This window comes from Esox lucius, chromosome 20, assembly GCF_011004845.1.
Source record: "Esox lucius isolate fEsoLuc1 chromosome 20, fEsoLuc1.pri, whole genome shotgun sequence".
Lineage (NCBI taxonomy): Eukaryota > Metazoa > Chordata > Actinopteri > Esociformes > Esocidae > Esox > Esox lucius.
Window position 1 is genome coordinate 33,863,437 of NC_047588.1, and position 23,586 is coordinate 33,887,022.

Below are 23,586 nucleotides of genomic sequence, written 5' to 3' on the forward strand. Positions count from 1 at the left end.
TTGGCAAGTCCCAAATGACGCCTTATTCTCTATAGAGACCAGACCTAATCGTTGAATGTAGCACACTCCATAGGGATTAAGAACAGGATACCATTTAGGACGGATCTGGTGTCTGTGTTCAGCAAGGTGACATGGTCTCTCAGCCAGGCGCTGCTGTCCGCTGGTCAGGCTGGTCTGCCAGTGTCTGCCGTGGCATTTTACCCTGGCTACCAGATAGTGCTTCCTGTGTTTCACCCTATTGGTTATTTATACAGGGCCTCAGATGACTACGAAGTGGTGACTAACATCACATGTTTCATTTTCCTGTTCGTTTCCTTGTGAATATCGGATATTTCCGATTTCCCAGCAGGCATCTCTCGTCACACCATTCCTGCAGCTTTGTGTTCGGTCCATACAGCGCCTGTTTTCATTACAAGAAAAATGCATTTAAAATATGGGTTTTGCAGAATACTGTTTCAAGCGTTTGTGAAAGGAAATGTTTGATTTGGAAATGTAAAAGTATCAAATGAAACCGCACCTGGAGACAATCGCTGGTATTTTGGTTTTTCCAGAGTCGTTTTTCCTGAGCGCCAAACAGAAGGTTGCAGGCACAAAATCAGGGAGGCATTGTCCAAAATTAATAAATAAAAGCTTTTAGTTATTTCTTTGCTGCAATCCTTTTCTTCCCCCCACAGTTTGCACTAATAAATACCACCCAGCTGTCTGCTGAAACACAACACTGGTTGTCTGTCCCATCCAGGCTATAGCCCAGAACTCTGAACTGAGAGAGCGACTGGGCAACATTCACACAGAGTCGTGCTGCGTCACAGAGGCTTCCCCTGGGCTCGTAAACCTCTCTGGTCCCCTGCAGGTGGGTGTGGAACCTGCATGATGACCCGGGGTCCTGGATGGCACCCTATCCCTGCTGCTTCAGCGGTCGAAAGTAGTTCCCCCGCTGGGGAATATGGTGCCATTTGGGACATAGACATGCATGGCCACCTCCCTTTCCTCGTCATCATCACGGCCGTTGTTATCCACTGTCGTGTCGGAGGGGCTTAACACGCGTAGGGTTTCCATATCTTGCCTCTTGATTCTTGAACTATTTCGACCAGGATTTCTCGAAAAACCTTGCATTTCTCAGAATGGTCCACATTTTGGTAACCCTGGAGTTTGTTTGATAATCCACTGGTCTTAGTCCCAACGCACCAGGGGTGTCCCACTGAGTCCTCTCATCCGTCTCATCGAATGAAACATCAGAACTGCAGAGTAATAGCAGTGTTTTCTCCATCAGACTTTTAGAATCCCTTTAACAGATATAAAGCTCTGTCGAGGAACTAACCTGTTTATAGATGAGACTACTACAAGGTCTGTTAGTTGTTTGGATAGAAGCTTTAAACCTTCAGGGTCCGTTGGCATCTGTCCTTAGGAGACCCACTCACAGTGAATCCCAAATGGTTGGGGTCTTTAAGAACTGACCCAGTATACATTTACTGAATCAGATCTGGTAATGTCATAAAGACATAAGTGCGCACACAGTTCATAAAGACACATCCAAAACATATACACAAAAAAACACTGATCATCTATTACTTTCATAGTACTTTCCTTCTGAGAAGGCTGTCACGGTGTGTACACAGTCACAGTATGACTACCGGTACATTTAGTATAATTGCTTTTCTTTGGAAATGTGTGTGTTTATTCGTGGTTTGCTGTGTTTGTTTCTGTAAGCAACATTTATTTTGAAAGTTTCAGCACAAGCTTCATTTGAGTCTTGTTTCTGAATTTGTGAACGCTTTAACCTGACTGACTGCACCTTCCTTCTATCAGAAGCAAGACTCCAAAGATGGATCCCACCCCCTGGTTCACCAGGTATCCAATGAGAGCAGAACATCTATCACTGAGTCTCTGTCGGAATTCTTCGATGCTCAGGAAGTTCTGCTGTCCGCCAGTTCCTCGGAAAACGAGGTTGGTGAAGGAGCTTCCTCTCCCCAGTTGAAACATGTCGATACAGTAGGGGGAAGGAGGAAAGGCCCGTTTGAGAGGTGGTTATTAGGTAGTGTCCGTGAGGAAGGGGAGAGAGAAACAGACAGCTGGGACACGTCTGGCATCAGACTTAATGAGACACCTCCAGTCAGAGCTCTGAGCTACAGAACATGGTCTGTGGGGGGTGGGGGCTGAAGTGTCAAGACCAAAGAAGAAGGGCAGAGAGATGGCGATTGAAATCCCCCCCTTCTCTTCCTACTCCTTTTGCTTTAGGCATTTAGGCGGCTGCATGGGGAAAACGTTTTTACATGGAAGTTAATTACCTACGTCTGAACATTTAAATGTATAGGTGAGATGAGGTATGCATCTGTTAGCGTGTGTTCTTTGGAAGCACCTGACTCACCTGTCTGTCCCCTCCTCCTCTGTGTTCTCCCTCCCCCGTCCGTTCCCCAACCCCCTCTGTTGTGACAGGACAGTGAAGGAGACCTGAAAGCCTCTTGCCTCTGAGATCCCCTCTCCCTGAGGTGGGCGCTGAAAAGGTGTATTTTACCTGTCACCAATGATCCGTGTGTTGTCCTGTCTTCCAGGCCTCTGAAGATGACTCATACATCAGCGACAACGTCAGTGACAGCGTATCCATGGACAACTTCAACAACGAGGCGGACAGAGACAGGCCGAACTCAGGTGATGGACAGTTCTACTTGCTTGCGTTCCAAGCGGCACCCTATTTTCTAATTAGGTGCTTTTCTTTTGACCTGGGATCACACGCGTATATAATAATAAAAAGTGAGTGCCGTTTGGGACACGTTTCTTTGGTTACGTAAGTGACATTGTAACGTTAATCCCGCCCCCCACTCCCAGGCTGTGTGGAGAACGGGATCTCTGTGGGGAGACGCAGGGCTCGCCTCCCGTCACCCAGTCCCAACACCAGCAACATCAGCCTGTGGAACATCCTGAGGAACAACATAGGGAAAGACCTTTCCAAGGTACCTAGTCAAACAGACATGTTGGGGAAATATTCCATGGTACTGTCTATATCCTAAAGAATTTTTTGCCCGAGGGGGGGGTTGGATGCTGCTTTCCCGATAGCTTTACAAGTTGCTCCCTCTGCTGGGCTTTGGGGGTGCAGCTGATGGCTGGCCACAACAGCGGTGTCCTAGTCACAGGGACTGTTTGTAGCCCGTATTTGTTCGTTTGTGTGTGTATATTCTGCCTCTGTTAAAACCTTTGCTACTGAGAAAGAGCTGTAGAAATGAAAACGTTATCATATAACTCATTCAAGCCCAATTCATCATTTAAGTTCTGGTTAATACAGTGTTGCCGTTCGTTCTCTGTTGTTATTCTGTGTGGGTTTCCCTTTAGGTGGCCATGCCTGTTGAGTTGAACGAGCCTCTCAACACACTCCAGAGACTCTGTGAGGAGCTGGAGTACAGCGAGCTGCTGGACAGAGCGGCTAACACACAGGACCCTTTTGAGCGCATGGTGAGAGGGGATAAGGACACACAGAGCACCCACACACACACACACACACACACACACAAAGAAATGCACAAAAACAGACACACTTGCAAACAGACACACGCAGACTAACAGACACACACCAAAACATACAGACACAAAAAAACTGACAGACACACACACTAACAGACACACAAAACCAGAAACAAACCAAAACATACACACAAAAAAATATAGAAGCACAAAAACAGACACACGCAAAAACAGACACACGCAAAAACAATACAGACTATAGTATTTTTATGAAACCCGGAGGATATTTCTAGAGGAATGCGTTTGATTACTACTGGCACCGCCCTGGTTTGAGCCTTTTGCTGTTTGACGGTTATATGCCTCTGGCTCTTTTGGTTTTGTAAATAACTTATTTTGTTTCCCTGGTATTCTGCTAGCAGATGTCTGTGGTTTCTAAAGCACAATCATGATTCACGGACTCTTGTGTCTGACGGTGCTTGTGGTTTGCGGACCAGTTTTTCTGCAGCCCTTTTGTCAAAGCTTCACGTTTTCCATTTCAGGGTGCAGCTCACCGAATTCATGCAAGATTTTACATCTGTGTTCCAGAGATTACAAAGCCCTATACCACATCAGACTTTTCCGCAGTGTTAACATGTCCTTCTTTAGTATAGTGAATACTCTTCAGATGGCCAGTAGGGCTCTGATCCACATGGCTCTGGTCACAGTATTGCACTACTCTTTAGGGTGCCATGTGTGTTGTCTTCCCCCCCCGTCTTCTTGTTATCAGCCCGTGATTGACACTAATCTAGTGGTAGACAACTGAATTGAACCTTTCCTTCAGTTGAACCTCTGTGTTTGACTTTGGGTTGTGTCTTTTTGTGTTTTTGCATTCCTCTGTGGGTATGTGCTCAAGTGTTCCTTGAAGATGTGCTGATCACAGTTCCTCCAACAGAGGAGTAATGAGGTGCGCTGGGGTGTTTACTGTCTGTAGGTGTACATAGCCACGTTTGCCGTTTCGGGGTATGCGTCCAGCTACCACCGGTCAGGGGGGAAGCCCTTCAACCCCGTCCTCGGGGAGACCTACGAGTGCGACCGCCCCGACAAAGGCTTCCGCTTTGTAGCAGAACAGGTACTGTGCACAGATCCACCTGCCCTGTGTGTTCGATTAAGGAGTGAATGGTTTACATGGTGTGGTCCCGCCGGTACACGCCCGACGCCGTTTGTCATCACAGCCGGTGCATTTTTCTGTGTTCACAGGTCAGCCATCACCCCCCTATTTCAGCATGTCATGCCGACTCGAAGAACTTCATATTCTGGCAAGGTGAGTTAACACCACGGTCCTTTAGAGACGATTACCCTTCCTTCGACGAGCATGCTAGCATTAGAACTTGTCGGCACAAAAGCGTCCTTCCCATACAGCAACTACTTGAGCTGTGATCTTACCCGTGTTTCATTTAGACATGAGGTGGAAGAACAAGTTCTGGGGGAAGTCGATGGAGATCGTCCCCGTTGGCACAACACATGTGATTCTGCCTGGGTGAGTGCTGTGCTCCTGCTTCTGACTGCCATAACACTCCCAGACTGAGTGGTCACCATGTCTGTGGTCACACCAGGTCCTCGATGTCCATACGTTACACACACACACACACTTACCAAAAACAACGTTCCACACCAACATGTCCTGCTCTGCAGGTTTGGGGACCACTATGAATGGAACAAGGTAACGTCCTGTATCCACAACATCCTGAGTGGCCAGCGCTGGATCGAACACTACGGAGAGATCTCCATCAAGAACTCCGGCTCGGATATCTGCCAGTGTAAAGTCACCTTCGTCAAGGTGAGGGGCAATATGAGCGTGTGGGGATCTGGGGCACGAGTGTGCGTGTGTTTTAGAACTATTGGGTAACGTACAGCCGTAAAAAATCAAGGAGGTACAGGACATTCGTCGAATGTCTTGAACCTCTCTGTTCTTAAAGACCAATTGAAACAATTTACAAAATAACAAAATGTTATTTACACACATCCGGTATTTTGTACCGGTATTTCTGAGTTCCCGGCAGACGTTCCATTATTATACAAAAGGTTGTTTTGTTTTGAGTTGTGCTTCAGTTTTGACTCACACATACATACACACACACACAACATTTCCCTTGAGTAAACAGCAATGCATTTCTGCATTCTGGAGTTGAACTTTCCAATCAATCAAATGTATTTCATAAAGCCCTTTTTACATCAGCAGTTCTCACAAAGTGCCTTTACAAAACACCCAGCCTGAAACCCCAAAGAGCATGCAACAACATTGTTGAAGCACAGTGGCGAGGAAAACCTCCCTAAAAGGGGCCGAAGCTTAGGTTGAAACCTAGAGAGAAACCAGGCTCGGAGGGGTGACCAGACCTCTTCTGGCTGTGCCGGATGAACATTTTAAAAGTACAAATTGTAGTAATTAATAAATCATGTGGTGTGTGTCCAGAGTCTATAAGACCTAATCTAAGTTGAAAAGGAGCAGGAAACAAGGAAAATGTAGGGAGCGCATTCTTTAAATTAACAAGGATATATAATGAGGAAGGAGAACTGACCCTATAAAATAATATAGCAGCATAAAACCTTGGGGCAATTCCCGAAAGCAGAGGCCTAATTGGTGGTAGCATCTGACAAGTTGAAAGGCCTGAAGCAGTACATTAGAATGCCAGATCACATAGCAGCTCATAACACAGTAGTAGTTAGTGTAGGGTATATTGTGTCAGAATGGTGATTTATGGCCCTGGGGGGCGGGACTTCCATATTGATGTGACAGGTGGGGGGACATCCGGTTTGCATGGGTGGGACTTCCGTTATGACGTATGTTAGGGTGGGACTTCCGGTATGACGTATGTTAGGGTGGGACTTCAGGAGTGACGTATGCATGTCCGGTGACTTTGTGATTTATGATTACATTGATGTGTCAGTGTTTGATGTTTTACAAGGCCTGATGAGCAAAACAGACTAGTGTTATAACAGGTGGGTTATGTTTGATGATTAACAAATGGGGTTTAGGGTTCCGGAATGTTAAATTCCCAGGCAGTAAATAAGTGTTGTGTCAGCGGTAAGGTGTTTGGTGTTAAACAAAAGGGGGCCAGGGTTCCAATGCCTTGTGGTACAGATGTAAACTTCCATGTTTTGCAATGTGGTGTTTTTCCACAAACACGGAGTTACACGTGAGAGACATGTTTTTCTGTAAGATATAAAGAAAGGGATGGGACGGGACTTACGAGTTCGGATAGTTTTCAGCCCAATATTCATTTTAACAAGAGATGGGCTTCAAGGTTATATCTGCCCAGTAGTAATGGTCCCTAAATAACCACTAATACAAACTGTAGTACATTCAGGTTAGAAACCGTCCCGTGTCTCACGGTTTGTAGTCCAACACAGCACTACAGCAAGTTAACATCGCATGAGCAACGCTTTTATTTTGAAGGAGCATCCACGGCCCAGGGCCAACCACACATTTCGCAAAGGTAGATTGTGTAGCGGTTGGGGGGGTTTTAAAATATTGTTATAAATAAAAACAAGTGTATGTATGAGCAATGGTGAGTTTTGTAATACAAATGGTTAAGTCAGCATTAACTTCTAAGTTGCATTATAAGGCAAAACGTCACAAAGTTACCAGCAAGGTCGCGTATAAATTTGCATGAACAACGGCGAATCGTTGACAGGTAAGGATAGGTTATTTCAGGTAATTAAAACATTCGTAAAGGCGTCTTTTGAAATTGTACAACAGAGATCAACGCAAGATTGTTTTCTACACATTGATAGAAATGTTTAATAATAGGCAACGTTGGTTAAAAAAAAAAATACTATAGTATTTGTGTTAGTATGGGGTTATGCTGTCACTTCCGGGTGAAGATGTGCTGCATTCTCTTAATGAACAACTCGTGAAATCTGATTTTGTATTGCTGTATTATGGTCCTGTGTTTGTTAAATGCTGAACTGATTAATGGCGATATGGTGACAATAGCAAGCGTTTATATGTAAGCAGATGAGTTTATCGTTAATATATACAATTCAATGACGTGATGTCACGGCTGAGCCGTGAAAATTAACGAGAACGGCTGTTCTACCAGACGTGATATAGCAATATATTTGGTTGCCAAGTGGCTACAAAAAGAACTAAATAGTTAAGTTTTATCCTGAATTTGTATCATTGCAGCATGTATAGTTCTAACACAATTTGAATCTAACGTGAAGAACGATGACATGTAACCAATGACAAAGTTAAGAGGCGTGACTTGCTGGAGGAGCCCCGGCTGCGATGTGAAGACAGTAATTAAACCCCGCAGCATCCGCAAAAGACAGCTGGTGTTTCAAGCGTGGAGTATATCGTTTCTGATGTAAGTACAAGTTATTTTATTTGAAGTAATTTATTTGAATTGTGATGCAACTTTTTAAGAATTTGTAAATCAATTTTACAATTGCGCAATCCATTCATTTTTAGCTGTCTTTCATATTGCATGTTTAAATCTCCGGTTTAGGTTGAGCGGATTTGAACACTGACCGTGTTTGGTAAACACATTTTTGGACCTCCAAATCTTGGTAAGTAGACTTTTGACATTATTGTTAATCAGCTTTAATTACCTGTATACGCTTGTTAATCCTATTTGTATTTAGTTCAAGTGACCGGCATCTGCGTCAGTTGGACTGGGTGGTCAGACTGTGATCTTACACAACCTGAGCAGATACTTTGTGTAAGTTTAATTATTTACAGACATTTTTAGTCATGTTCTAAAGTGTTATTAACAATTATGACTATGCATACTGACCCTTGGTACAACATTCTATATTCCAACAGATTGAGGACAGCCGGGTGATGAGACAAAGTACATTACCACAATGGGGTCAGTTACGGACACCCTTCCTTGTGGCTGCACAGCGTGAGGGGGTTTTCTTTCAGGCTTGAAAGCTGAAGGTAATACAGCCAACTCTTCAAAACTGTGCTGTATGTAAATGTATGTTTGAGTTAGAATATTCAAATCTGAAAAGTGGATTGTTATTTACACGTTAAACCAGAGAAATGGCGAAAGATAATGCTAACGACAGTCCAGACACGGAACAGCCAACAACCTCTACAAATAATCAATCGACCATACCCCATAATACAAATGAAGTTTGTTACACAGCGATGCGCACAATAATCCTCAGATACAAGGCTTGTTAACCGAGCTTAGTAGCCCCCATTTTTCACACGATCTAGTTGACACTCCTTCGAGCTCTCTGATGCAAACTCAGTGCAGTGATGGCGATGTTAGAGTTATACAGCGTAATGCGTTTGACAATGTTGAATTACGACAGTTGATAAATTTACAAAATACTGGTGAAGTTGGTGATTTTTGCACATTCTACGCAAGTATTATGGCAGGCTTGGATACTTTGATTGTTAGAGCCTCAGACTTTGTACAAGGGCCTGGTGATCGTCTGCAGATTGAGTTGATTGGTGAATCTCTGATAGATCCCGTACATGTGACCATGAGAGCGGATGAATATAATGAATGCACGTTTGGTAATTTACTTGAAAGTGTTATGCAGAGTAATGCCGAGATTATGATTGATGAATCACTAGAACTGGTGGTACAAATTGTCAAAAACCGTGAGGGTGGTGCCCCGCGACGTAAAGCTCAAACATTGTTGATAGATCAGATTATCAATAAAAAAATAAGACATTTATATGTGGCTGTGAATAATGATTCTACGTGTTTTTCTGTTTGTTTGATGGGTATGTTGAACCCGCAGTACACATATCCTGAGCCCCTGGTTAGTGGTCGTGAGCTACATAAGGGGGCTGGTTTAGCGTTAGATGAATGTGTGTCATTCACAGATATTGTTCGGTTTGAAGAAATGACAGGGTGTAAAATTGTTGTCTTTCACCGAACACGGGATGGTCACCTTCCAAGTTTCAAAACAGCGAGGAAACCCACCCTAGAACTGTCTTTATGTACTTACACGATAACCATTTCTACGGTATCATGAATCTTATTGCTAATGGTAGCAAGCTCATGATTTTTACAGACAGCACATTCAATCAGAGATACATTGAGAGTCATTGCTTTCTACCTATGAAGCTATCAGCCTTGCCACGTGCTATGGGTTTTAAGGATTCGAAAAAAGGCTACTTTCCTTACAAATTTAACATCAAGGAGAATGAGAACTATGTTGGCCCCCATCCGGAACCGCATTACTATGGTGTGAATACCATGATGGCTAAAGAAAAAGATGAGTTTTTGCAATGGTATGCAACTGTTTCCGCAGACCCCTTTGTCATGCAGGATGAAATAAAGGCTTACTGCGTGAATGATGTGGTCATATTGAGAGAGGGTTGTATGCGCTACAGACTCGAGTTCCTGGAGTGTGGTGGTGTTGACCCATTCCGGTCAATTACGATTGCTTCGGCTTGCATGAAAGTCTTTTGCAACAGATTCCTCACCAAGGACACCATTGCATTGGTCCCCTCAGACAACTACAACCGTTGTCAGAAGACATTCTCAAACAGCTCAATACAGTGGCTTGAATATGTGGCCTCCGATAAGAATATATCAATACAGCACGCCCTGAACAGGGGTGAAGTGAAAATTGGTCCCTACTACGTTGATGGTTATGCTGAACGCGATGGTTTTAGCACGGTCTATGAATTTCTAGGTTGTTTCTGGCACGGTCACCCAAAGTGTCATTGTTCAACCAGCATCAATCCAATGACAAAGATTCAGTATGGGTTGATGCACCAGCAATGGTTGACAAAGCTAGAGGCTTTGAAAGAACAACACAACGTACATGTTCAATACATATGGGAGTGTGAGTGGAACCGGCTTAAAAACACATCCGCAGATGTCAAAGCTTTCTTGAAGACCTTTGGTTCTCCAGAGCGCCTTGACCCTCGGGATGCTCTTTTTGGTGGTCGTACTAATGCGATTCATCTGAAGTTTACGGCTCGAGAAGGGGAGACTATTCAGTATAACGATGTCTGTAGTCTTTACCCATTCTGCAACAAGACAAAGACTTATCCAATTGGGCATCCAGACGTAATCTTTCGAGATTTCAAACCCCTAGACACTTACTTTGGTATTGTTAAGGCTACAGTGTGTCCACCGAAAGGCCTTTATCACCCCGTTTTACCACACAGGGTTGGTGGTAAGCTGTTCTTTCCATTGTGTAGATTATGTGCAGAGTCTGAAAACCAGGTAAATGATTGTTCACATACTGATTCAGAAAGATCTTTAACCGGTACCTGGGTTTCTATTGAGCTGTTGAGAAAGGTTATCGCATTGTGGAAATATTTGAAGTCTGGGATTTCACCAGGACATCAGATGATCTTTTTGCAGATTACATGAGAACATTCCTGAAGCACAAGCAGGAAGCTAGTGGCTTCCCACCATCTGTGGTTGACGATGAGGCTAAAGACCGGTATATCCGTGAATATCATGAAAAGGAGGGTGTGCAGCTTGACAAGGAAAACATTGTTGTAAACAGTGCTAGGCGATCTTTAGCTAAATTGGCAATGAATAGTCTTTGGGGTAAGATGGGTGAGCGGACTAACCTTATGAACACAATGTTAATTACAGATCCGGAGGAGTTTAGCCACTACCTTTTTTCCAGTGAAATAGATGTTGGTTATTTCTCGTTCATCTCAGACACTGTTGCGATGGTACAGTGGCGTTACACAAAACAGACACCAATCAAACCACGTAACGGCAACATATTTATTGCCGCGTTCACAACAGCTTATGCTAGACTCGAGTTGTATTCACTCTTAGAAAAGTTGGATAGACGTGTACTCTACACAGACACTGATTCCGTGATCTTTGTCACACGCCATGGGGATTGGGTCCCCCCACTGGGCCCGTTCTTGGGTGACTTGACCGATCAATTTGTTAGTGGTGGGCCAAAGACATATGGTTACAAAACCGTTAAAGGTCTGACCTGTCTCAAAGCAAAAGGTGAAGATGTGAAGATGTTGTTGGATAATGCAGAGGTTGTATTCTCCAAAGAAATTCAAAATATCGTCTGGGTTTATTCATGTTGGCAACCGCTGTATGACGAACTGTTGAAAGTAAGGGAGATACATTTCATAGAAGGTCTACCAACATCGCTGTGTGATGACAATCTGCTACCGATTCAGAAAAACAACCTTTTAATTATTGACGATTTAATGAAAAGTGCATCAGAGAGTTTGGAGATGGAGCGAGTTTTCACACAATATTCACACCACCGTAACCTGAGTGCAATTTACCTCGTCCAAAACATGTTTGTTAAAGGCAAATCTAGTAGAACTATTAACTTGAACACAAACTACCTCATCTTGTTTAAAAACCCCCGCGACAATCAGCAGATCAGTATTTTAGGCAGACAGATATACCCCGGTCTTTCTCGATTCTTCATGGAGAGTTTTAAAGATGCAACACATCCGCCTTTTGGTTATTTACTTATTGACTTTAAAGCTACAACACCAGAAGACTACCGTCTGAGAACAGGGTTATTTTCAGGGGATTGGCCTGTCGTGTACGTTCCTAAGAAAGTTTGATCATGTCTAAACGCATTCGTAGAAATTTACCACTTCTGAAAATATTTAAGGCACCGGCAAGTCAACGAAAAGTTATTTTAGAATCAGCATCCACCGACCTCATTCTATCACTCTGTGAAATAGCGCTTAATCTAAGGCGCGGTAATATACCCTTAACCGAGTCGCAGCTCCGAAAAGTAAAGAGACAAAAAGCCAAAATTATATACATGTCTAGAAAGAACACTTCAGTTGCACGGAAAAGAAAAACCATCAACCAATCTGGAGGTTTTCTACTGCCGTTACTAAGTGTTGCAGTTCCGTTCTTAACCAGTCTAATTGCATCGAGACAGGGTTAAACAACATGGAGCATGCTCAGAAAATGTTTCTGGTGCCACAACATTAGTTGGAAAAACTGCGAGAATCCAAAACGACTAGCACCGATGTAAGACAATCTGTTGAGAATGATTTGGACTCATCAATTCGCAATATACTGTTGAAGCCTGATATGGATTTACATGAGAAAGCTAAAAGATACTCTGCCATTTTACAAAGATTTTTGACTGTTGTGCGCCAGGGGGAGCTTGATACAAACACCCTGACTTTAAGTCTACCTGGGTCTGAGACCGGGTCTGCTGTAGTAAACGTGACTGAGAATAAGCAAACTGTTGACCGAAATGTTGACCTTGTTGATGAAATTTTGGATAATGTGCCTGTGAAGCGTAGAAAGAATGTTGAATATATTCTTAATAGAATGCACAGGTCTAAAGATTTGACTTCATGGAATTCAAATGGTGAATTTGTTTTCAAAGGAGAGATAATCAAGGGCTCGCACCTATTGGATCTTGTTAAAAGTGTGACAGCTACCAATAAAATTGCTGACGATAGAAGACCGTTGGGGTGGGGTGTGTTTTTAGAGGCCATGGCATGTCCCAACATGCCTTTTACAACTATTCCAAATGCGCATGTAAGACGTAAAATCAATTTGTAGAAACAAAAGTCTGGTGACACAATGGATGGTTCAGCCACACCACCAGCAACTGGTTTTCAAACAACCAAAGCTTTCTTTGAACCTCATACCACGGACCCCGCAAAATGGCTTCCATTTTAATGTGTTTTTATTTTATTTGTGATACATTGTATGTTTGTTTTATCTTGAATAAATGTTGTATGAAAAATAATATGTAAACATTGATGTGGTTTTTATTTTTGTTTTTATTTTTTAATAATAAATTTGACATACACGTGATTGGCTTTTCTATTTCTTCAACAACCATGGCACAAATTAAACGTTTCACAAGATTGAGCATGTTGTATGCAATTAAACATTTGCTTATCACGCTTACTCTGGTACATCTTAGCTACAAACTTTGAGACTAGGGCATCATTTTCTCGTAAATCATCAGCATAAAAAGACATAAAATCTTTATAACTCAGACCTTTTGTCATTAGAAAGAGAAAGAACAAACAATGCTGTCCACACGTGGTTGAAACCAGGTCCTGTACTTGTTTTGAACTGTATTCCACATTCTCACAGGTTTTCAGAAAGGCCTTGATTGACTTGGGAAAATATGTAAAATCCGGGGGGTTTCCAAAACTGTCATAAAACCTTCCAATGCCATCATCCGTTATGTAAATAGCAAGCCAGTGCTCCCCAGGTTGATTGCTCGGGTGTGTATTAACAATCATCATTGATGCAACATCTCGGACAGGCACCCTAGGTAGTTGGTCACTTGCCAGCACACCATAGAAATGGGTCCTACATGAAAATTGGTTCACCACACTGGTCAACTCTGCGGTATTCATTTCCACACAGTTCTCCTAATAGTAGTCAACCATGACTTGTCGCCGGTTTGACACTTCGATAATGGAGTCAAAGATTGAATAAACAACTAAATTAATTGTTTGGGGTAGTGGTTGTCTGAACCTCATCTCAAGTCGTACATTCCCTGACTTGATCAAGGATATGTGCTGACCACATTCCTCGTCTGGTGCGCAGTTGAATGCATAAAGGGCATAGCCGTGTAAGAAGTCCGACCTGTCAATAGCCAAGGCTTGGTCCTTTAGGTGTTTTCCTGAAGCTAAGGCCAATTGGTAAAATTCATGCACTGCTGACCCTGTTGTGTAATTTGGTTGGAATGGTTTGCTAGGAAATTGCTGACCATCCACATACATAGCCATAAACTCCAAATTATAATGTTTGAAATTAAATGGATTCTTTGTGTAACTTCCGGTAAAACTGTCATTGTCCACCAATCCGATTACAATACATTTTGGCAGAGGTCCTAAAAATAGGTTTTCCTGGTTACAAACACGACCCCCAGCCGGTAAACTAAATGTCTTCATACACACTCTTTCAATTGGGTACTTGGCATTGGTTGAGAGTAGCGCTTGAGCGTGTCCAAGTTTCACAGCTGGCGAAACAGACACTTTCTTGACAAATAGTGATGCTGATAGTATATGCAAACGATAACGCACATCCCCGACCCCCATAAGGCAGAACTCATCTTTACCGCGCACCATCCTAACCTTTATGTCAACGCCGTTTAACATAAGTTTCTCTTGAAAGAAGATATCGCTATGAACAGGGCCGATCATTTCAAATGTTGTGCTATCCGCCGAATAGGCTGCCCTTTTCGTAAGTCCATCGTTCTCGCCTGCAGGGTCCGTAACATCCATGTGACCTGCGGCATCCTTGTAAAACAACCCAGCTGAAAACTGTGTCTTTAATGTATCACATCCATAATTCAGAATGCTCTCTATAACGGCTCTGTAGGGGTATGTGTTGCTACTCTGGCTAAGTAAATGATCACCCAAGGAGACATCCACTTGTGAAAATAGGGTGGCTATCGGATAGTTGATAACCCCAACACGGGCTCCGGCATCAATATTGGTTCCGTCCGGTTTAGTGACTTTTACACGTAGGTACAGCAAAGTATTGTTTAGATCAACGTAGTCTTCGCCATTCCCGGCAATAAAGAACTCCAGAGGGGCTGCGTCAGATATTGCTGATAGGGTCGGTATTTCAATGTATGTATTTTTCTCGATAGATGTCTGTGTGAATGGAACTGTGAATAAATCCAACTCTGTCTTCATACATTCGCCAGACATACGGTGTAGGAGTGCCATCTCTCTAAAATATATTCTTAATCAGCTTTGTCGTGTTCCCTTTGAGTGTCCTCCGGGGTGTATGTCCTCTTTTAACCTTGGCTCTTGTTTTTGTCTCATTCTTGCGTTTTTTACTCTTGGGTAGGCTCCGCCTACCAGGTGGTCTTTTTCTAACACCTCGAGACATAACCATTAATCCAGAACCATCCTGCTGTTTTGTTTGTCGTGACATAACACTGTTGACAACATCGCCGACTATATTCCTAGCCGCACTCTTCAGATGTGGTTTTGCTATGGAGAACCCGCGCTTCAACAAAGGTATTGCCATCCGGAAAAGCCCTCGGAAAAGGCCACCTAGACCGGCCCCATACATTGCTGAGCTACCATGATACCCTGGTAAACCGTTACCGGCCTGTGTTGTGTAGTATTCAACATACCTTTGAGGATCATCATAGAGCTTCTGCGGCTGCATCTTAAACTCTAAAAGATTGTTTGACGGGTCTGAAGTGTAATTTTGCAATCACCTTCCCCACTACAAATGAAACCAGCTGGTTTTGATCAGATTTTACTTCAATACAGATCTCATCAAATTGTCGCTTACTAAGAGGTACGTAGTGTGGCTTGTCGTACGTCACTGTGACAACTTCATTCTTTCTCCCTGTAATATGTACAGTTCGCAGCAGTGGGACATGACTGTCACCAACACATTGATAATCAATTATATCTGTGTAGATGTATAGGGTGTTAAACCCCGCCAGAATATCTGTGGGGTATGTTCCGTACCATGTGGCGGGCCACCGCTCGCCTGGTTTTAACCCCAATATCTGTTCCAGTTTTGCGCTAAATTTCAAACTAAACTGTGGTTCACCTTTTAGAAACACTCTATTTTTAAATTCATCGTACCCCACCGATAAACCATGTGTTTTTATATGACTGTTGAGCTCTATCACTAGTTTTAATATGCTGCTGTAATAACCGGTGTCGAGTGCATATTTCCAAGTTTTGTCATTTTTCAAGTCATGTAGTTCAAATGCGTTTTCGCCCCGTGTAAAAGTATTCCACGTATGCGGGTATTGGAACTCTATCAAAGATACTTCCCAATCGCCTTTCAAATCTATACCTTTGGCAAATTTAGTGGTATAGCACGAACTTGTGTTGCTTGGATAGACATGTCTCGATGAGTTACTGGGCAGCGTTATGTAGAAGCCACCGTCACCCATGCTGATCGCAGTCAATGTAAATGACGTGATCCTGTAAACCCTGGAGTTTTATCCAGTTTCTAGGTCAACCACTTGTTCCGATGGTATCCAGCTGTTGAATTTCTCAGGCCAACCAAGCCACTTCACAAGACACATTTTCCTCCCTTTCCTTTCTGTACTTTCTCATTCAAAACTGCTTCCACTTTAAAAGTTTTATCCTTGGCCACGATTATTTTCAGCAATTCCTGTTCATAAAAGGTCCCAACTATCACATCACCATCGTAATCTTTTATTCTATATACAGGAGGTACCCGAGGAATGCATTCTGTTATTGTAAAATATTCATCTGTGTACCCTTTTTCATAGCCTTTTGTAAACGCACCTCTCAGCTTTGAGAGTCTCACAGTATCCCCAACCTGGAACTTGTAGCTTTGATTACCATTTCTCGTTAATGTTGTGCCATACAGGTTCTTGAGAACTAATCTAACATTTTCTTCACAAACGTCAGCAGGCTTCATCTTAATAGACCGATGGTAGCTATGGTTGTACCCACGAACTAAATCTTGAATAACCTCAACATAGCGGTGAGTGTTGGCTGCTGTCAGATACCTCCACATTCGTGATTTAATTGTTTTATTAAACCTCTCAACGATACTCGCTTTGACATAATTTCCTGTAGCAAAATGTTTTATGTTGTACTTCTTCATCAACATTTCAAAATGTGAATTAAAAAACTCCTTCCCCTTGTCCGTTTGGACTTTTTGTGGTGTTCTTCCTTCTTTTAATATGTCTTCAAATGCTCGCTTTACCTCTATAGCGCTTTTATTTCTCAGCACGCGAATCCATGCGTATTTGCTTAATACATCTATGCATGTTAACATAAATTTCATGTTATCGTTTTCCACACTGTAAGCACTCATGTCAACCAAATCCAGCTGAAATTGTGAATTTATATCATGAACAATAACTCTATTTCTTTTGAAATGTATAGCTACAGGCCTGTGTAGCGTGTATGTATCCTGGGCAAGCAGCCAGTCATCGGCCTCACCATTTTTGAGGATCTCCCCGGTTTTTTCCAAGTATGCTCTTTTCAAACCCTCTCTACCCACATAAGCACCAGGGTTTGCCGGGTCATAGTAAATACTTTTCATAACCTGTTCAGACATCGTAGAGTGTTCGAGCAATAATGAGAATTAATACATGTTTAACAATGTTTTATTTGAGTTTTCGAAATTACACAACCAATATATTCAGAAAAGTTACACAAACATTCAGATTTCTCATAGTCTTTCTTTATATACATGTGAACATGAGAACTGAAGCTACCCCGGCCTTAGACTACAGACTCTTTGCTTTCATCAAACCATGACCTCGCTGCGTCGCATACAACATCCTCATTAAATTCATCCATGTACTAATCCCTGTTCTCACTCAGTCTCTGTGTGATGTTCGGCTCCAACTTGAGCTTGTGCAGAAAGTTCTCAGCGGCCTCGTGAACATCAGTCATCGGTGTGTGAAAACCAGATGCGTTCAAAGCCTTGACCAACACATGTTTCAGTCGCAGTGTTAAAACTGTCGCCACAATGTCATCATAATGGGCCTCAAAAAAATACTCAGGCGGTTCGAGACATGAATGTCTTGTCTGGCTCGGGTGGTCCACTTCGCATCCGATGCATGCTTTGTGTAGAATAGCCCCAACAACGTTTTCCAGAATCATACCCATTGTTGCTTTGATGATCTTTAAAATTTTTGGTGCAAGTTGTTTGTCCATTTTGTTATAACTCTTGTTAGCATTTGAAAGCAGGTAGACGAGCAAGATGGCGCCGGTGTATATGGCAAGCCGTCTGCTGACGCCTGTATATTATAGTACGTTCATATCCATGTGGTTGCTGTTGGTATGGGGACAAATTGCATCAACTTTGTTAGCATATGACCGGCAAACACTTTTAAATTTACGCATATCCACCGAAGCAAGATGGAATCAAACACCTGCACGTTACTCACCTCCCCCCTTCCTGACGGAGCTACCGGTGGGGATATATCGGGTACCACCATACTATGCCCCGGTAAACAGACGTCGGAAGAGACGGGGTAAGCGTGGCGGCCTGACCGTCAGGCTCAGGTTCCTTCTGCGGACAAGCAGTAAGCGGATCACTGGGATTGATCGACCTGAGGAAGATGGGGATGGCCGCTCCTACACGTCGTGTGCGGGCGGGGACGACTATTCTTGGAATATACCTGTTCTAACAAGCGTGGGAGATCGGTGGATCTCTGCTGGACAGCGCTCGCCTCACCATCGCCGTCACGGCGTTTCGGCTCATCTGATCCGACCGCTACGCAGGACATTGCGACAGGCAGAAGATCCTGTACAGCTAAGGATGGCTCTCATTAACGCGAGGTCGGTGGTAAACAAGACTTTTATTATCAGAGACTTCTTCACTGCTCGAGCACTAGATTTCCTATTTATTACTGAAACATGGCTTCCAAGTGGAGACTTATCCCCGTTTTCGGAACTGTTGCCGCCCAAATGTAAATACCAAAATACCCCACGCTCTGTAAAGAGGGGGGGCGGGTTGGCTACAATTTTTAAAGACTGTTTTAAATGTCGGACTATAAAAAAATCGGCCTACAACAGCTTTGAAGTACAGCTGCTTGTCCTAGACTCTAGTTCTCCTATTGCTGTTGCTGTGGTCTATAGGCCCCCAAAGCCACATAAAGACTTTTTAAATGAGTTTGCTGACCTCGTAGGAGGTATTATGTCAAACTTTGAGAAAATTTTAATTATGGGGGATTTTAATATTCATATATGTTGTCCCCAAAATTCAATTGCTAAAGAATTTATTAATTTAACTGAAGATTTTGACCTAGTGCAGCTGGTGAGTAGACCAACACATATAAAGGGGCACACCCTTGACCTTATTTTTTCTCATGGGATACTGCTGAGTGAAATTGAGATATGCGAACATAGTTTCTCTGATCATAACCCTATCACATTCAATATGCCGCTAGCACTTAACCCTATAAATCTACATAAAACTGTCTTGAAGACACGTAGAATCACTGACGCTACTTCTACTACTTTTGCTGAAGCTTTTGAGGAGCTCTCAAACTACCCTGAATTTGCTTCACCAGATCTGAACCCGGACGAACTATTATATAATTTTAATTCCATTTGTAGTATAATTTTAGATGATATAGCACCGTTAAAAACAAAAAATCAAAAAACATCCTCTGAACCATGGGTAAATAATACCACCCGAACCCTGAGACAGATATGCAGAAGGGCCGAGAGGAAATGGAAAAGAGACAAATTACAGATCTCTTACGAGATGCTTAAAGATTCTCTTTTTAAGTATCAAAATGAGTTGAGAATGGCCAAATCAAAATACTTCTCTACTCTCATAGATAAGAACTGCAACAATCCTAGAGTTCTTTTTAAGATGATTAATAATGTCACAAATCCAGTTGTGTCCATCTACCCGAGTGAGTCAGTGGCTATGTGTGAGCGGTTTTGCAAATTTTTCATAGCCAAGATAGCTGAAATTAGAAATAACATGCATGTGATCACTGGCACCCCGGCAGGCCAGTTGAATTTCACCGGCAGGCTAAATAAGTTTACACCAATTACTATGACTTCTTTAAATGACACTGTCAGGCAGCTAAAACCTACAGGATCACCATTAGACACTATCCCGGCACGATTATTAAAAAAAGTGTTTAATGTAGTGGGTACAACACTTCTACATTTGGTAAATAAATGCCTTGAGTTGGGAGTCATCCCTGAGTGCTTAAAACATGCGTCAGTGCAACCCATACTAAAGAGGCCAAATTTAGACCCATTTGACCTATCAAATTTCAGACCTATTTCACATCTACCATTTGTAACAAAAATTTTAGATAAAGTAGTTCTAAGTCAGCTCCAAACTTTTTTAAACAAAAACAAAATTTTTGATATATTTCAATCCGGTTTTAAACAATTTCACTCTACTGAAACGGCGCTTGTAAAAGTGCTAAATGACATTTTTATAGCCACTGACTCTGGAAACTCAGTAGCACTGATACTCCTGGATTTAAGTGCTGCCTTTGATACGGTAGACCACAACGTTTTATTATCTCGTTTAGAACACATAGTGGGCATTAAAGGCACAGTTTTAAATTGGTTTCAGTCTTATCTTACCAATAGGAGTTTTTCAGTTAACATTAGTAACCACCGATCTTCCTCAGCAAAATTAATGTGTGGAATTCCGCAAGGTTCCACACTGGCTCCGATGTTATTTTTTCTATACATGCTTCCTCTGAGTACTATTTTTAAAAAATATGACTTGAATTATCATTGTTACGCAGACGACACACAAATATATTTTCCTCTTAATAATAATCAAACACAGATCGCTGCTTGCCTTGAGGAGGTGAAAGCATGGATGTCGCAAAATTTTCTTAGTCTGAATGAGAAAAAGACTGAGGTTATGGTGTTTACATCTTCCAGTCTACATAACACAACAAATATAAATCTTGGTACACTGACACCATATGTGAGGCCATATGTAAGAAACCTGGGAGTGGTACTAGATAGTGCCCTAAAGCTTGATAGACAGATCAATCAAGTTGTGAAATCATGCTTCTACCAGCTACGAACCCTGGTAAAAATTTAATCTATACTATCTAATTCTAACTTTGAAAAAATTATACATGCTTTTATCACCACAAGGCTAGACTATTGTAATTCACTTTATCTGGGGATCAATGAATCATCCATGAACCGTCTTCAAATAGTCCAGAATGCCGCTGCAAGAGCTCTGACGGGAACGCGGAAAAGAGATCACATAACTCCTGTCCTCAAGGCACTTCACTGGCTACCAGTCTGCCATAGAATTACTTTTAAAGTTTTATTACTAGTTTTTAAATCACTACATGGGATGGCTCCATCCTACCTCAAGGACTTACTGACTGTTCATCAACCACCAAGAGCTCTTAGGTCTGCAAACCAAGGCCTTCTGGTGGTCCCTAGAACAAAACTTAAGACCAGAGGAGACCGAGCTTTCTCCATTGCTGCTCCTAAACTGTGGAATAGCCTCCCTGTTGAAATCAGAGCTGCACTAACCCTTGGCATTTTTAAAGTGAGGCTAAAGACATTTTTATTTGAGCTGGCATATGCAAATAATAGTTGAGGAAATTGTCCTGGTGCTGTGTATGTATTGTTTAAATTCATCATGTGTTATTTTCTTTATTGTTATAAACTGGCATTAAAAACCATTTGATCAGTCACACCAGCCTTAAACACTTGGCCTTCGGGTATACTGATAGATACTGTATCTATCATACTACTCTAACATTTGAGTTGAATCAGGTGTTTGAAGTAGGTGCCAAGTTTTTAAAAGCATTTCCAAGGGACCCTCCAGTCATTTTATTTATAATGTTAAACAACAAGTACCTGTAGAGTTTGGTGGGACATGTTGTTCACCGCCCTGTGAGACAAGGACAGGGCTGAGTAACATTGAATGTTTAACAGGACTACAGGACTGTTGTTTTGTCTTACACTCATTCAACCTACTTCCAAGAGTGTTACTTTCTTCCATTTCACTTGAAGTTGTACGTTGGACCTCCACTCCTGGCCTCCAGCTCGCTGTTGGGACACAAATAGAAGATATGAAAATAGTGGTCAAGCTGTGTCACAGTCCATGTGCCATGCTCTGGTTTCCAAGCAGCCTTGGATCGTGGCATGTGTATGTTCACTGTGCACACCTGTGTTCTGGTAGGTTAATCACCATGTCTATTTAAGTTAATTCCTTTCAGATGAGGGTCTGGTCTGGCCTGTGATCTGGTATGGCCTGGAACTTGGATCTCGATGGCTAGGGACTTAAAGAACAAACATAAAAATGAGTATAATGTTACTTCATATCTGACCCTGTTGACCTTTCTGTGTTACTTGCCACTACTAATGCCATTCTGGTGGTTTGTCTTTGCTCTCACAACCAATGAAGGAGTGGTTGGCCTCCTTGCCTTGCCTTTTTTTCACAAACAAGCCTTTACTGCGCCAATGCCACAAAAAAGCCAGGTTACAATATGCCCGACAACACCTTGACACGCCTCACAGCTTCTGGCACACTGTAATTTGGAGTGAGGAGACCAAAAATGTGCTTTATGGTCACAACCATAAGCGCTATGTTTGGAGACGGGTCAACAAGGCCTATAGTGAACAGAATACCATCCCCACTGTGAAGCGTGGTGGTGGCTCATTGATGTTTTGGGGCTGTGTGAGCTCTAAAGGCACAGGGAATCTTGTAAAATTGATGGCGAGAAAAAGTTGAGCCATCACAGTCGCCTGACCTTAATATCATCGAGCCACTCTTGGGAGATCTCAAACGTGCGGCTCATGCAACTTTGCATGAACCGCACGTTTGCATGACCTGGAGGCATTTCTCCAAGATGAATGGGCAACTATACCACCTGCAAGGATCCTGGGCCTCATAGACAACTATTACAAAAGACTGTATACTGTCATTGATGATAAAGGGGGCATCTCCAGATTAATGCCCATGGTTTTGGAATGGGATGTCCAACAAGCTCATATAGGTGTGATGGTTGGGCGTCCATTTATGTTTGGCCATATACTGTAGTCTAATACAGTGCAATTGTTTAAGTTTAGTCATTGGTAGTTACCGATAGTTACTCCAAGGCTAAACAATGTAAGACACCTGTTTCAAAGTTACTCTTTGAAGTGCTGAAGGAAGTCTACAGTTTGTTTCATTGTTTTCACATTAGGCAAAACTGTGACTGTACATTGCCCATTACAAAATGCATCCAAACCTGACGCTGGTCACCAAGTAATTGAAACGATTTGGTGTAGTGTTGCGGAGCAAGGAACCAGGTGCGGGCAGGGGTAGTCGGTGTTGATATTTTCATCGAAATAAACACAGAGTAAACAAAACACAACAAAAGAAAAGGGCTGAACTAAAGCAGCAAAACGAAAGCAGGCAAACTTGACAATAACAGTGATCCACAATGTGGGGAGCAGAGGGGAAACATTTAAATGCATACAAACGATATCAATTGGGACCTGGTGTGAATGATTAAAGACACGTGACAGTCCGGGATGTGTTCGTATGTATTGGAAACTGAGAGTGTATGGCGCTGCTGCTCACCGTACCATGACAGTAATGTCATGACTCCTCGAGCTGAAGGAGACTGACATGCTCATGGGGAAGGCTGTCATAGACCTTCCACCTCCATAATCAGAAGGAGATTATGGGACAGGTCAAGGGTCAGGAAACAGGGATTGGCCCATAACCATTCCAGAATCACCTTTGAATGGTGGAACCTAACATT

The 23,586-nt window shown here is 42.6% G+C and overlaps 1 protein-coding gene across 2 annotated transcripts in view; it reads left to right on the forward strand.

Annotated features, from left to right (window-relative positions):
- Nucleotides 1-23,586, forward strand: part of osbpl3b (oxysterol binding protein-like 3b) — a 72,555-nt gene that overhangs the window by 43,563 nt on the left and 5,406 nt on the right. Inside the window, exons 12-20 of one of the 2 annotated variants that reach the window (XM_010884525.5) lie at nt 740-850; nt 1,807-1,944; nt 2,550-2,646; nt 2,824-2,948; nt 3,325-3,444; nt 4,424-4,561; nt 4,690-4,753; nt 4,891-4,969; nt 5,125-5,269. In XM_010884525.5, the coding sequence (XP_010882827.3) occupies nt 740-850; nt 1,807-1,944; nt 2,550-2,646; nt 2,824-2,948; nt 3,325-3,444; nt 4,424-4,561; nt 4,690-4,753; nt 4,891-4,969; nt 5,125-5,269 (1,017 nt within the window). The remainder of the gene's footprint in view (nt 1-739; nt 851-1,806; nt 1,945-2,549; nt 2,647-2,823; nt 2,949-3,324; nt 3,445-4,423; nt 4,562-4,689; nt 4,754-4,890; nt 4,970-5,124; nt 5,270-23,586) is intronic. The other variant, XM_010884526.5, reaches the window with a different exon arrangement.